This window comes from Oncorhynchus tshawytscha, linkage group LG09, assembly GCF_018296145.1.
Source record: "Oncorhynchus tshawytscha isolate Ot180627B linkage group LG09, Otsh_v2.0, whole genome shotgun sequence".
Classification (NCBI taxonomy): domain Eukaryota; kingdom Metazoa; phylum Chordata; class Actinopteri; order Salmoniformes; family Salmonidae; genus Oncorhynchus; species Oncorhynchus tshawytscha.
In genome coordinates this window covers 78,186,517-78,201,271 of record NC_056437.1, presented here as the reverse complement: position 1 = coordinate 78,201,271, position 14,755 = coordinate 78,186,517, and the positions used below count along the sequence as shown (strand labels likewise).

Sequence of the window (14,755 nt, the reverse complement as noted above, 5' to 3'; positions counted from 1 at the left end):
TTTAATGTCATATCATATCAATTTCCTTGACCTTCAAAAAAATAGGACCTCTGTTTATTATTCCCCTGTCAAGGCCCAGCCTCCATCCTCCTGCCCCGTGTCAGCTAAAGCAGAAAAGAACAGAGCGTATTGCACTGCCCGCCTCATGACGGGGAGATAAAAAAACCATACAGCAGCAGACAGAGAAGGGAGGAAGACTTTTTAGCTGGAATTGTGAAGAGCGCTGCGATTAGCATGTTGTCTACCGTGTGACCCATTTCCATGTTGTTTCATGGGGATTTCTGTGCTACTCTTCTTTTCTGGAAAGATGACTCTGCAGAAGCTCTCATCAAACATGAGTGATTAGCATTCGTGGGTGGCCGTCTGCTGCCATAGGAGCAATGTGTTCCTGCAGATAAGCTCCCCCTCTGACTGCTCCACACAGCCTCTCTGTGAAGCTCATGTGACAGGTGGGGGATGGCTAGTTTAAGTCTCCTGGCAGTGGTTGTGAGGGCTATATCAGGTGCTGGGACTTGAGCTATCTATCTCCACGGTGCAAGCTCTTACACACACACACACAGGCGTACACACACACACTCATGAGGAGGGGATAAACAAAGAGTCCCTGGCCCTCTGTCTGTCTGTCGGTCTGTTTGTGTTTTACAGAGGTAGGCTGAGCACCTTCATCAGTGTCTGTGTCAGGGATTGTAAGCATATGGCAACACACACCGGTCTACCCAGGAATCAAAGCCATAGCACATGCTGGCTGGGGAGACAGTGACTGGAACTTCCCTGGCTGGAATCCTTAGTATGAGGGGAATGGGGTCAGTATATCGCACAAGTCAACAGTAAGGTGTGTGTGGCACTCAGCTAATGTGACCTGAAATCACTTGGCCACACAACGCTAAGCCGCTCCTTCCACTTCGTCCCGGAAACCTGCTAAGATGAGGCCTCGGTCCGTGTCAGGGTGCTCACGTTAACCCTGGAATGGCCTGACACGCTAAACCTGGAATGGAGGAAATGTGTGTGTCTGTGGTGGAGAGTAATTGATGACGATAATGTACCTACTGGGTGTGTTTTACATATCTATTCTTAATCGTTGATTGATATGCTACTACTGTGTTATATCACAAGTAACTGATGAGAATTTGTAAGATGTGTCAAACAGACATGAATAAACACCCTTTCCTATAACCACTATGCTACTACCCTTCCTTGACTAAATCTGTACACAACCCAACCCCCTATTACTGAGTTCATCATCAGACAAAAATACATGGTTGTAAAAAAATACATGGTTGTAAACCTATTTTATAAGACAGTGAAACCTCTTTCAGCTTATCTGTATTGCTTTTGTCTCTGTGATTTAATTTCCTATTGAAGAGATTAGGTAGGTATAGCCTAGATTTAGATGGTCAGCTGTCTTTGTCTTTGGCTTAATCCAGACTTCTTGATGAAGCCTATTTCTACAGTGCCAGGATTTACAGGCTGCCAGGCAATTTTAGTCTGTTGCAATTTGACGTTAAGATGGATTCATTCGTTTTGCTGTAGTCGTTATCTCATTTGTATCCTACCCACTATTTCAACAGTGCAACATTATGTAATATTGCTAAAGATAATCACCACAGTCAACACCACAGATAAGTGGATTGCTCCTGTCCTGGGAGCAATTACCTCAGTAAAACAGATTATTATTATTATTATTATTATTAAGTTAATATATGTTTTGATGACTCTTGTCCTCTGTTATCATAATAATTACCTTACAGTAGACATACAGTATAGCACGATATACAGGATAGTAAATCCAACATTCTAAACCAAAAGCTGGCATCTAAAGCCTTGGCACATTGCCAGAATGCATTCATATCACACTTGGACCAAGATTCTTGTGACTTATTAGGCTACCTTGAATAGTAAGTTTGCAAGTACTACTGTACAGTATGTTGAGGCCACTACACACCACAAACAAACAGCTTTCTAATTTCAAAGTAAACTTCATTAGAATGTTTTATTTTTTAGCAAATGTTAACTAAGAAAATATATACTGAACAAAAATATAAACGCAGCACGCAACAATTTCAAAGATTTTACTGAGTTACAGTTCATATGAGGAAATCAGCCAATTTAAATTCATTAATTCGACCCTAATCATGGATTTCACATGACTAGGAATACAGATATGCATCCGTTGGTCACAGATCTCTTAAAAGAAATGGGCCTCACAATGGGCCTCAGGATCTCATCACAGCATTTCTGTGCATTCAAATTGACATTGATAAAATACAATTGTGTTCGTTGTCCGTAACTTATGCCTGCCCATAACACAACCCCACCACCACCATGGGGAACTCTGTTCACAACGTTGACGTCAGCAAACTGCTCTCCCACATGACGCCATACACATGGTCTGCGGTTGTGAGGCCGGTTGGACGTACTACCAAATTCTCTAAAACAATGTTGGAGGCGGCTTATGGTAGAGAAATGAAAATGTAATTATCTGGCAACAGCTCTGGTGGACATTCCTGCAGGCAGCATACCAATTGCACGCTCCCTCAACTTGAGACAACTGCACATTTCAGGGTGGCCTTTTATTGTCCCCAGCACAAGGTTTACCTGTGTAATGAGCATGCTGTTCAATCAGCTTGTTGATATGACACACCTGTCAGGTGGTTAGATTATTTTAACAAAGGAGAACTGCTCACTAACATGGATGTAAACACATTTGTGTACAAAATATGAGAGAAGCTTTTTGTGGAATGGAAAATAAACGTTTTGCGTGTATGGCAACTTTCTGGTATCTTTTATTTCAGCTCATGAAACATGGGACCGACACTTTACATGTTACGTTTATATTTTGTTCAGTGTACATTCAAGGGAACTATATCTTCTCAACCTATAATAGTCTATGGTTGCTGGCAAAATACAGATCCGAAATGTGTTTTGGGGGGTGGAGCTCATTGAGCGTTCACTGTGCGCTCGAGCAGTCTACCCGTTGTCGATACAGCGTTAATCCACTTTGGGAGCGGACAGTTTGAAGACTTGCGACCAGAGACACGGTTTGAGGAATACTAGCATTAATGTAATTTATGTTTCGTCTGTCTATGAGCAAGACCACGACCAAGTAAATTATATTTGGCGGATTTAAACAAGCATTTTTTACTAGGGAGAACTCGAACGACCTTCATTCAGGTTGAGGTGAAGAGACTTGTGGGCACACTTGTTGATTTTTTTTGTTTTGTTTGTATTATTAGCCAATAGCCTATAGTTGATTTGAACATACAAATCGAATGTATAAGCCAAATATGTAGGCACCTTTTATATGTAGCCTATACTTATTTGTTTCATTTGGATTTTTGTAGCTTTTTGGTAGTTTTTATTTTTCGAAATAATTCACATTCCCTGCAACCTATGATGTTCCCTTTTCCAGTTTATGTTTTTAAATAGCCTTCGTTCGGATTTGCAGATCCACTAGTTGGGACACAAGACCCACCTGTTGCATTTCGCGGCAAAACTCATAAAACAGACATGTCACAGCTTGAGGTCGACATTGCCGGACTGGGTTTCTCCAAATTACCTGCTGGGTTCGACGCCAACTCCTGCTTCCCTGGCCGAATACCACCAAGGCGCAGGAGACACTCGGCAAACTCCAGGAGAAACTCGTACAGGTTGAGCAAAATAAATACATTGGATTTGGAGCCTGAAGTTTACGATGATGCCCCTCTCTCCAAAACTCACTCCTGGTCTGCTGATGATATTTTAGCCGAAACGGCGGCAGAGGAGAAAAAAGTGGACTCATCAGTACCAGCTTCACCTGTCTCAAGCCCGGGAACGAGTACGTGCTCACCTCCTGGTACCCAAGCATCAGACCCCAAACCACCACAGCCCAGCTCGCAAGCACAGGGCACAAGTTCAGATTCCGAGGAAGAAATCACTGACAAAAAGGTCATTTTATCTCGAGCTCCATTTGAAAGCAAACGGGAGCAAGAGGAAAAGGATGAAATTGAAACCAAAGCCGTGGCGACGTCACCTGATGGAAGGTTCCTCAAATTCAACATTGAAATTGGGAGAGGGTCGTTCAAGACGGTGTACAAAGGCCTGGATACGGAGACAACAGTAGAAGTGGCATGGTGTGAGCTACAGGTAAATAATGAATCTGCTATGTTTTGTGTACAGATGGGGAAAACTCAAAATAACACACATCATTACCTTAAAATCTCATTTGGGCCACCGCAAAAAAATAGTTTACAAAGGCTTTGGCTCAGCCAAGCAAAGTTCTCTCTACATTGTGGAGTGGGTACCATGTGTGCTGTCTCGCTTAATTAGCTGGATGCTCTACTATATGCGACAATGCCATCAAATGAAATCCCAAGTTCAAGAACATTGGTAAACTGAGACAGTAGAAAACATAAAAAGGACAAATGAAAAAAATACATCTGCTCATTTCACTTCTTTATTGTCATGCCTTTGTCAGATCAAGAAGTGTGCCAAATCCATAGTTCTTTTATACAAGTGTTTAGGTGATAATTACAATTGCCCACACCTTCTCGACATTATCAGCCACTCAGATAAGATGCCATACATGACTTCATTTATAATCTCTGTGCTATTTAGGCCTATCAGTTTTTGTCTGCTGTTATTGAGAACCTGTGTGGACCTACTGAGTTTAAAGCTCTCAAAGTAATCATACAAATAGCCCTATAAAGGACACCACGTTTCCACACATGGGTGTCTTACATACAGTGGGTTTTGATCAGAGGCGCTTGCTCTTGAAAATGCTTCGCTCCAGTGCATCGCTTCGCTTGAAATTTGCATGAAGTAGAGGAGAGCAAAAATGTTTCCACCACTCTGCTAGCAGAGTTCTCGCTTCTCACCTTCCCACAATCCCCTGCACAATTCTCTGAGTACCCTCGTTGAAAATTAATGGGGGTGGAACTTCTGCTGAATTCGTTGTTGGTAAAAACAGCAGGAGAAGTTCCACCCCATACATTTTCAACGAGTACACACGGAGAAATGGGATTGTGGGAAGGAGAGCGGCGAGAACCTTGCTAGTCGTGCGGAAGAAAACGTTGAGTTGTGCTCTACTTTATGCAAATTTCAAGCAAAGCGAAGTGTTGGAGCGAAGCGTTGGAGCGCAGCGTTGTTAAGAGGAGGCGTTAACTCTGGTCCAAACCCAGTGCTAGGTGGTTACAATTTCAGAGGCCAAAAAAATAACTGTTACTGACGGCAAATAAACAATCTATAACTCCTTGTCTGCATTGTATAATGTGTGAGTATCTGTACTTCTCCAAACCGGCACCTATAACTCGGCTGTGATATAGAGAGTGGTAGGAAGCGCGGTTGCGAGCTGTCTACCACAGTGGACTTATCAAGTGATTTGAAAAGTGTCTTTCAAACCACTTGATAGTTGACAATTGCAGACAGAATACTTTGATTCAGTCAGTGTGTGCCCAGTGGGTAGGAAACAGTTGCCCCACTTAGTTTTCATAGGCAGATCACCTGCAGCCAGACATAATGTGCACTACATTTGCCTGCACAAGGAAGCTGCCATCAGTTGAGGCTTCAGGAGTTGTGTAGTAAGGAAATGTTATGTCCGATAATCGAAAACAAACATTGTATGATTTTAGTTGCAATTTAAACAGTTATCCACAACTGAGTATCAACACTGACGTTGAAGCAATTGAAAAATGGCAAAATCTGTTATAGGCCTATTTTCAAATGGGAAGCATATTATAAGTGTCTTTACTTACTTTAACCCCTTCATGAAGGGCATTGTGCTGTCACTGTTAATGCATATAAAGCCTATGACAAGGGGTGAGGTTGGAATGTTTTTGTATCATTGTTTTGCTGAATGCACACTAACAATTGACACAAGGGATTTTAGTCCAGACCAGATGGGGGGTGAGAATGGTCTTAATGATCGTAAAATGCTTGCATTGTCTTAATGATCGTTTCTCGCAAATTGTCACAATCCCCATGACAAGTGGTATCCTAGCAGCTGTCCTATGACTAGGAAGTGTGGGCAATGGGGTAAAGTGGGAGGTTTGTGGGGGTACATTACACATTTTGACAAATACAGATGAAACACAGCAAAAATTAAAACAAAGTCTACCCTCAACAGAACAGACTTGGTTTGCTTCTATGAAATCCCCTCCTTGCGCCACTTTCCATGGCCATATACAATCTGTATCTCTTGGACTTTTTCTCTCTGTCTTATCTCTGTGCACTGATTGAACTTCATGCTGTATGTGCTTGTGTAAGAGTAACTCAGTGCATGATATAGAGAAGTTATCTGGTTTACCTATCCATGGCAAGGCTTGCTTGCCTTCACTAATCAATCAAAACCTTTAGACACTCATTAAAATGACTAGATATAGCTTGGGAGATCTTCTTCTCAAGAACACACACTCATACAGCTGTGTTTCCTTTTTCAAAATGTCAAGATGTCAGTGGGAATCAGACCCATATATTTTGCAGTACACGTCAAGTTCGTATACATTTTCAAACCCCTGAGCTGACAAGGTACCAATCTGTCGTTCTGCCCCTGAACAGGCAGTTAACCCACTGTTCCTAGGCCGTCATTGAAAATAAGAATTTGTTCTTAACTGACTTGCCTAGTTAAATAAAGGTAAAATAAAATAAATCAAATTTACATTGACGGCCTACCCCGGACGATACTGGGCCAATTGCGCACCACCCTATGAGACTCCCAATCACGGCCGGTTATGATACAGCCTGGAATTGAACCAGGGTCTGTAGTGATGCCTTAGACCACTGCGCCACTCAGGAACCTTATTGAGTGACCTTTTACAATGACCAATGATTCCTAGATACCGTTTCCATGTACTGTAATGAGGAAAAGCCATTTTCATGCTGAGAGTACGAGTACATTCTGTAATCTATCTATGTGTGACCTCGTAGTGTGAAAGCTGAACCTTGTGGTGGTGCTTGGGACAGAGAGATTAGTGGTAGTGTGACACTCAGGGCCTGACTGTCATCTTGCCTGGACATTTCTCTTTTCATTGAGAACCACTGGCACCAGCCAGCACTCAACCAGAGCTGCTTCTCACACTCAAATTTGAGCAATACTAGTTTAGAACAGATACACAGCAAGCAACTTGTTATTACATGTATTTGTAAAATTTGCAACACAGTCATTCATTCACAGAAATGCTTATTACTGAGACTGACTGCCTGGCCTCCCGTTTATCTTCTAACACCTGCCACTTGCCCAAGATCAAGATTACTCACACCAAAGTGACAATCATTCATTTTCAAGTTTCAAGTTTTTATTGTCATGTGCACAAGTACAGTAAAATGCCTTTCTTGCAAACGCAAAACTAATATCAGCATAGCTGTGCCCAGGAGTTCTACCACCCTAGAAGACAGATTTAATATATTTATGTTTCACTCGAAAATTATTATGGTAAAGCAATCAGTGTTCAGGACAGATCCACCATCTTTAAAATGCCTTTAACTCATCTTAATCTCCCCCAATGTCCCTCAGCAGAGCCTCCGCTGACAGCTTGCAGAGAGTTGTTTATAGCAGCAGCAGACTCCCTGGCCAGGCAGCAGCCATTGTAACAGGAGCCACCCCCCAACCCTCCAGGGGGCAGCTGGGAAGCTGGAGGGAATAGCAGGGACCAGGAGGTGTCATTCTAAAACAAGCCACATGATACAGTACAGGGGAGTGAAAGACGGCAGAGACTGGTGTATCTTTATGAAACCGGTTTTGTGCACTGAAAGACAGTTGGTTGTGCTGCACTGACCTGTTGATTGTCGAAGTTCGTTGGCTACAGGGTTTCCAAGCAGGATGAGCAAGGTGCAGGGAGTCAGTGAACTCGGTTGAACAACCTCCTCAGAAATCAATCAAATTTCAATCAAATACATTTTATAAAGCCCTTTCTACATCAGCAGTTGTCACAAAGTGCTATACAGTTACTCAGCCTAAAACCCCAAAGAGCAAGCAATGCAGATGTAGGAGGAAAAATGCCCAAGAAAGGCAGGAACCTAGGAAGAAACCTAGAGGAACCAGGCTCCTAGGAGTGGCCAGTCCTCTTCTGTCTGTGTCAGGTGGAGATTATAAGAGCACATGGAAATTAAGGCCAGATTGTTCTTCAAGACGTTAAAATGTTCATAGATGACCACCAGGGTCAAATAATAACCACAGTCGTTATAGAAGGTGAAGCAGTTCAACACCTCAGGAGTAAATGTCAGTTGGCTTTTCATAGCCGAGCATTCAGAGGTCAAGACAACAGATCCGAGAGAGAGAGAGTAGAAACAGCAGGGTCGGGGCGAATTAGCACGTCTGGTGAAACCGGTCAGGGTTTGATAGTGGCAGCACAACCAGGTGGTTTGGGGACAGGGACAGGTAGTCCTGATGCATGGTCCTAGGGCTCATAGAGAGAGTTCTTCTGACTCGTTGGCCTTAAACAAATCACACTGTGCATAATTACAAGGTCTCTCTCTCGCCCTCTCTTTGGAGTCCTGTAATGGCCCTTGAGTTCCTACCTCCAGAGTAACTAACTACATGAGTAAACCAGAACAACAACCTGCACAGGCTATGTATAGTGTGTGTGTGTGGTGTTCTTCTTTATCTGTCCTTTGTTTGTTGGGCTTTTCTGTTCTCCTTTGTTTGCTGTACACTTCACACACTGGGAAGTTCAAGGAGAAGCCCTGCACTGTGGAATGTCACCACAAGATTGATTGTAGCAACACCTAGGTTAGGGTTGTGTTGTTGTTTTGGGGGGAGGTGAGTGGGCCAAGAACACGAGGCCTGCCATGAATATGTTCTATGTTCTTGTGATGCATTTGATTTGTCATAGCAGTTGTTTATGATTCCCAATGACATCTGTTATATAAGTATTAAAACAGTGCTGGCCTTCTGACTGAGGCTTTAGGTCAAGTGTTGACATGTCCCCTTATGAGGTATGATTACATACAAAATAGACCAATGCTTATTTAGGCAACACTGCCTAGAAATATAAAAACCGTATCTCTTTGATTTTTCCTTTCTTTGTCTTCTCTGTGCACTGATTGAACTTTATGCTGTCTGTTCCTATGTAAGAGTAACTCAGTGCATGATATAGAGAAGATATCTGGTTTACCTATCCATGGCAAGGCTTGCTTGCATGTTAAAGCCTTCACCAATCAATCAAAACCTTTAGACACTCATTAAAATGACACAGTTAAAGAAGACTAGATATTGCTTGGGAGATCTTGTTCTCAAGAACACACACTCATACAGCTGTGTTTCCTTTTTCAAAATGTCAAGATGTCAGTGGGAATCAGACCCATGGGGAGAGAGAAAGAGAGGCCGCTTATACAAAGTATGAGCTGAAATAACTGAACCCTCCCTTACCCCACCTCTAGAAGAAAACAAGGAGGGCTTTCAGGCCAGAACTGACATTAGCTGTAAAAGCATTTGCCATACTAAACATGAGACTAGGATTTACAAACCCCAGATTGAGGCCAGGATTCCATTGAATTGTCTCTCAGTCCCTCCGTCACTTGAAGCGTATTCCTGTGCCACACTAAGTGACAAGAGACTTGGTGACTAGTCTGGAACTTCCCTGGCTGGTAGCCCCTAATAATACGCGTCCTTTACCCCTATATATTTCCCAAACAAAGATGTATTTTCCCTCCCTTGGTGTTACTGTTCTCCAGGGACACATTCTTCTGCTGCTCCAGCTGGAACCTTTTTTTCCCCGTCAGCCTTTTCCACTTCAGAATGTCGCTCTTAACGCCTGTGGAGTGATTGAGCTAATCCGACTTTCCCTCTTCATTTATTTTACCCACAATACCCAGTTTAATTAGCCCTGATAAATTGCTGGCGGTCTCTACAAGGGCTACCATGGTGACGGTGGTCTGCTCTGACCCCCCACCTATCCCTAAACGTGTGTAAGTGAGACAAACACTGCCGTACTCATGGGCCTTCAGCGCAGCTAATGAGACTGCCCAAGGCTACTGGTAGTGATGCCACCGTGGCCCACTGCTGACTACGTGGCTCTGATCAAGGATAACACCGACTGGCTGGCTGAGTGACTCAGCCTCTCAGCAGGCTTGCCCCCGACACCCCCTGTCCATTCATTACCATGCAGTTTAGGGCTCATAATGTTTCATTGCCTTCACTGAGTGTGAAGGAAAACGGAGGGGAGCACTGCACACACTCAAGCAGCACTACATCCATTTGGCTCTGGTTCATAAGCTGTGCTAACAGTGAAAAAAAGCAAACACCATTTAATTAAAACTGGCTATATTTAGGGGTCAACTGGTTTAATGCCAGTGCTGGCCAATATGTCCAGATGACTTGAATGGAGCCTGCTAGCAGGAAAGCCAATCATCTCTCCTTCACCTGGGGCAGATTCAGTTTGCACAATGTTACATAAAACCGTTGCCATGGAGGTAGAAATAGATTATAAATGCAGATAACTTCTATGATATCTATCATGCAGTGCTCTTAGTACTGAATATAGTCCTCATTCATCTCAGACTGCTTGATTGTTCGTGGCTGGGTTAGGGGTGGGAGGTGGGAACTAGCTTTATCTTTATGTGATGTCTGTGTTTTATGTACGTGTTGACGACAGTCCCCCCTTACACAAGACATTCTCTGTTACGTTTTGGAAAATGGGGCTTGGACGCCAGTTCTCATGGGGAACGATAATGGACACTGATCCTGTCCGATCGAACTCATCCAACACATCTCATAAATACAGTGCCTTCGGAAAGTATTCAGACCCCTTGACTTTTTCCACATTTTATTTCATTACAGCCTTTTTAAATCCTCAGAAATCTACACACAATACCTCAATAATAACAAAGTGAAAACAGGTTTTTTTTTGCAAATTGATTCAATATAAAAACCAGAAATTTACATTATTTACATAAGTATTCAGAGCCTTTGCTATGAGACACAAAATGGATCTCAAGTGCATCCTGTTTCCATTGATCATCCTTGAGATGTTTCTACAACTTGATCGTAGTCCATCTGTGGTAAATTCAATTGATTTGACATGATTTGGAAAGGCACACAACTGTCTATAAAAGGTCCCACAGTTGACAGTGCATGTCAGCAAAACCTAGCCATGAGGTCAAATAAATTGTCCGTAGAACTCAGAGAGAGGATTGTATCTAGGCACAGATCTGGGGAAGGGTACCAAAACATTTCTGCAGCATTGAATGGTCCCCAAGAACACAGTGGCATCCATCATTCTTAAATGGAAGAAGTTAGGAACCACCAAAACTCTTCCTAGAGCTAGCCGCCCGGCCAAACTGGACCTCAGACTGGGGCGAAGGTTCACCTTCCAACAGGACAATGACCCAGAGCACACAGTCAAGACAACGCAGGAGTGGCTTTGGGACAAGTCTCTGAATGTCCTTGAGTGGCCCACCCAGAGCCCAGACTTGAACCCGATCGAACATCTCTGGAGAGACCTGAAAGTAGCTGTGCAGCAACGCTCCCCATCCAACCCGACAGAGCTTGAGAGGATCTGCAGAGAAGAATGGGAGAAACTCCCCAAATACAGGTGTGCCAAGCTTGTAGCGTCATACACAAGAAGACTCGAGGCTGTAGTCGCTGCCAAAGGTGCTTCAACAAAGTACTGAATAAAGTGTCTGAATACCTATATTTTTTATAAATGAGCAAAATGTATATAAACCTGTTTTTCTTTGTCAGTATGGGTTATTATGTGTAGATTGATGAGGGAAAAAATAACTATTTAGTCCATTTTAGAATAAGGCTGTAACGTAACAAAATGTGGAAAAGGTCAAGGGGGCTGAATACTTTACTAAGGCATTGTACATGTTTTTTTGTTACAAAGAAATGTTTAACTATAGATAGAATGCAGTAGTTGGTGGACAGCAAGTTGCCTTAAAGCGACCTCGTCACATCTCTCTTGTGTAATTCAAACTCAGCATTGCACCACTCCTGTCCCTCCCATGCCTCGGGTTGGTCTCTCTCAGAATCCCTGAAATGGCCCTTGAGGAGGGGTGGGTGAAACCTCCATAGTAACTAACCCTAAACCTGATTGAACCATAACAACGATGTGCCCAGGCCATGTATAGTTTGTGTGTGTGTGGGGGTGGTGTCCTTCTTTTTCTGTCCTATGTTTGTTGGCCTTTCTGTTCTTCTTTGTTTGCTGTACACTTCACACACTGGGAAGTTCAAGGAGAAGCCCTGCACTGTGGAATGTCACCACAAGATTGATTGTAGCAACACCTAGGTTAGGGTTGTGTTGTTGTTTTGGGGGGAGGTGAGGGGGTCAAGAACACGAGGCCTGCCATGAATATGTTCTATGTTGTTGTGATGCATTTGATTTGTCATAGCAGTTGTTTATGATTCCCAATGACATCTGTTATATAAGTATTAAAACAGCGCTGGCCTTTTGACCGAGGCTTTAGGTCAAGTGTTGACATGTCCCCTTATAAGGTATGATCACATCAAAAATAGACCAATGCTTATTTAGGCAACACTACCTTTTGTTGATTATACAGTGCCTTGCAAAAGTATTCATATCCCTTCGATTTTTTTCACATTTTATTGTGTTGTGGGATTGAAATGGATTTAATTGTAACTTTTTGTCAACATCTTACACAAAATACTTGAATGTCAAAGTGGAAGATTATTATTATTATTTATTTTTTAAGATGAATAGAAATATAGTTGTTGCATAAGTGTTCAGTCAATACATGTTAGAAACCCCTTTGGTAGTGACTACAGTTGCGAGTCTTCTTGGAGCTTTACACATCTGGATTGTGCAATATTAACCCATTATTCTTTCCATAATTCTTCAAGCTCTGTCAAGATGTTGGTGATTATGGCTAGACAGCAATTTTCATGTCTTGCCATAGATTTTCAAGCAGATTTAAGTCTAAACTGTAACTTGGCCTTGTGTTGTAGATTATTGATCTGCTGAAAGGTGAATTGGTCTCCCAATGTCTGGTGTAAAGCAGACTGAAGTATGTTTTCCTCTAGGATTTTGGCTGTGCTTAGCTTCATCCCATTTCTTTTTATCCTGAAAAACTCCCCGGTATTTGCGGATGTCAAGCATAGCCATACCACGAAGTAGCCACCACGATGCTTAAAAGTGAGGTAGTTACTCAGTAATGTGTTCTGTTGGATTTTGCTACAAACATAAGTCTTTGCTTTTAGGCCAAAAAGCATATTAATTTGCTATGTTTTTCCAGTGTTAGTTTAGTGCCTTGTTGCATGTTTTAGAATATTCCTGTTCTGTTTATTTTCTGTCATTATTGTTGAGTAACTTTTTAAATTTTATTTGTTGACTGAGAACACATTATTCTCATTTTACTGTAACAACCTGAGGAATAGTTACAGTGGAGAGATATGAATGAGCCAATTGAAGCTGGGGATGATTAGGTGACTGTGTTGGTATGAGGGCCAGAATGGGAATTTAGCCAGGACACCAGGGTTAACACCCCTACTCTTACAATAAGGGCCATGGGAGCTTTAGTGACCACAGAGAGTCAGGACACCCATTTAACATCCCATCTGAAAGACAGCACCCTACACAAGGCAATATCCCCAATCACTGCCTCGATGCATTGGGATATGTTTTTAGACCAGATGAAAGGTCTCCCATTCAGGACCAACGATGCTTAGCTTCAGAAGCAAGCCAGCAGTGGGATGCATGGTGGTATGCTGCAATGTTGATTCATCTTCAGCTTTCTCTTATCACACCCATTGAACTCAGTAACTGTTTTAAAATCACCATTGGCCTCATGGTAATGTCCCTGAGCAGTTTAATTATTTTCCTGCAGCTCAGTTCAGAAGGACGACTGTATTTTTCATGTGTCTGGGTTGGGTGGTTTAATACATAATCTAAAGCATAGTTATTAACTTGATCATGCTTAAAGAGACATCAATGTTTGATTTGTTATTGTTACCCATCAATCACAGCCAACAAGTGCTCAGCATATGTGGGAACTCCTTCAAGACTGTTGGAAAAGCATTCCAGGTGAAGCTGGTTGAGAGAATGCTAAGAGTGTGCAAAGTTGTTATCAAGGCAAAGGGTGGCTACTTTGAAGAATCTCAAATATAAATATATTTTGAATTGTAAAAAAAAAGGTTACTACATGATTCCATGTGCATTATTTCATAGTTTTGATGTCTTCAGTACTATTCTACAATGTAGAGAATAGTAAAAAATAAAGAAAAACCCTTGAAAGAGTAGGTGTGTCCAATTCCACTTTGTAACAAAATAAAATAAATACAAGAAAGAAATACAAGGGGTATGAATACTTTTGTAAGGCACTGTAGAGGCATGAATGGGTTTTTGTAGTATTTCTTTATAAACTCGTGTAGAAAACATCAACCCCCTTAGGGTACCTCCCATATTGGTCTCTTAAACCGTGAACCAGGCGTCCCGTCAACACGTATCCATTACGTAGAAGAAGAGCAACAGTGCCCCAGCTCTGCACTTTTCCTTTTGTTGTCTGACTCCTTTTGGCAGCTCATTTTAGAGAGGGTCCAGATTGTCTAGCCCAGCTGATTTGTAGGGAATTCCGATTTTGCAACTCTTCCAGAACATCAGCTATCTGGATTTGGGTGAAGGAGAAGCGGGGGGTGGGGCAAGTTATTGCGGGGGGTGCAGAGCTGTTGGCCGGGGTAGGAGTAGCAAGGTGGAAAGCATGGCCAGCCGTAGAAAAATGAAATGTTCAATTATCGTAGATTTATCGGTGATGACATTCTTTCCTAGCCTCAGTGCAGTGGGCAGCTGGGAGGAGGTGCTCTTAGTCTCCATGGACTTTACAGTGTCTC

At 42.5% G+C, this 14,755-nt stretch overlaps 1 protein-coding gene across 3 annotated transcripts in view; it reads left to right on the top strand.

Moving 5' to 3' along the window:
* Positions 1-2,917: 2,917 nt before the first annotated feature.
* The window catches only part of LOC112258775 (serine/threonine-protein kinase WNK4), an 82,316-nt gene continuing 70,478 nt past the window's right edge, over positions 2,918-14,755 (top strand). For 2 of the 3 annotated variants that reach the window (XM_042327507.1, XM_042327505.1), the window contains exon 1: positions 2,918-4,122. In XM_042327507.1, coding sequence (XP_042183441.1) covers positions 3,508-4,122 — 615 coding nt within the window. In that variant the 5' untranslated portion in view covers positions 2,918-3,507. The remainder of the gene's footprint in view (positions 4,123-14,755) is intronic. The other variant, XM_042327506.1, reaches the window with a different exon arrangement.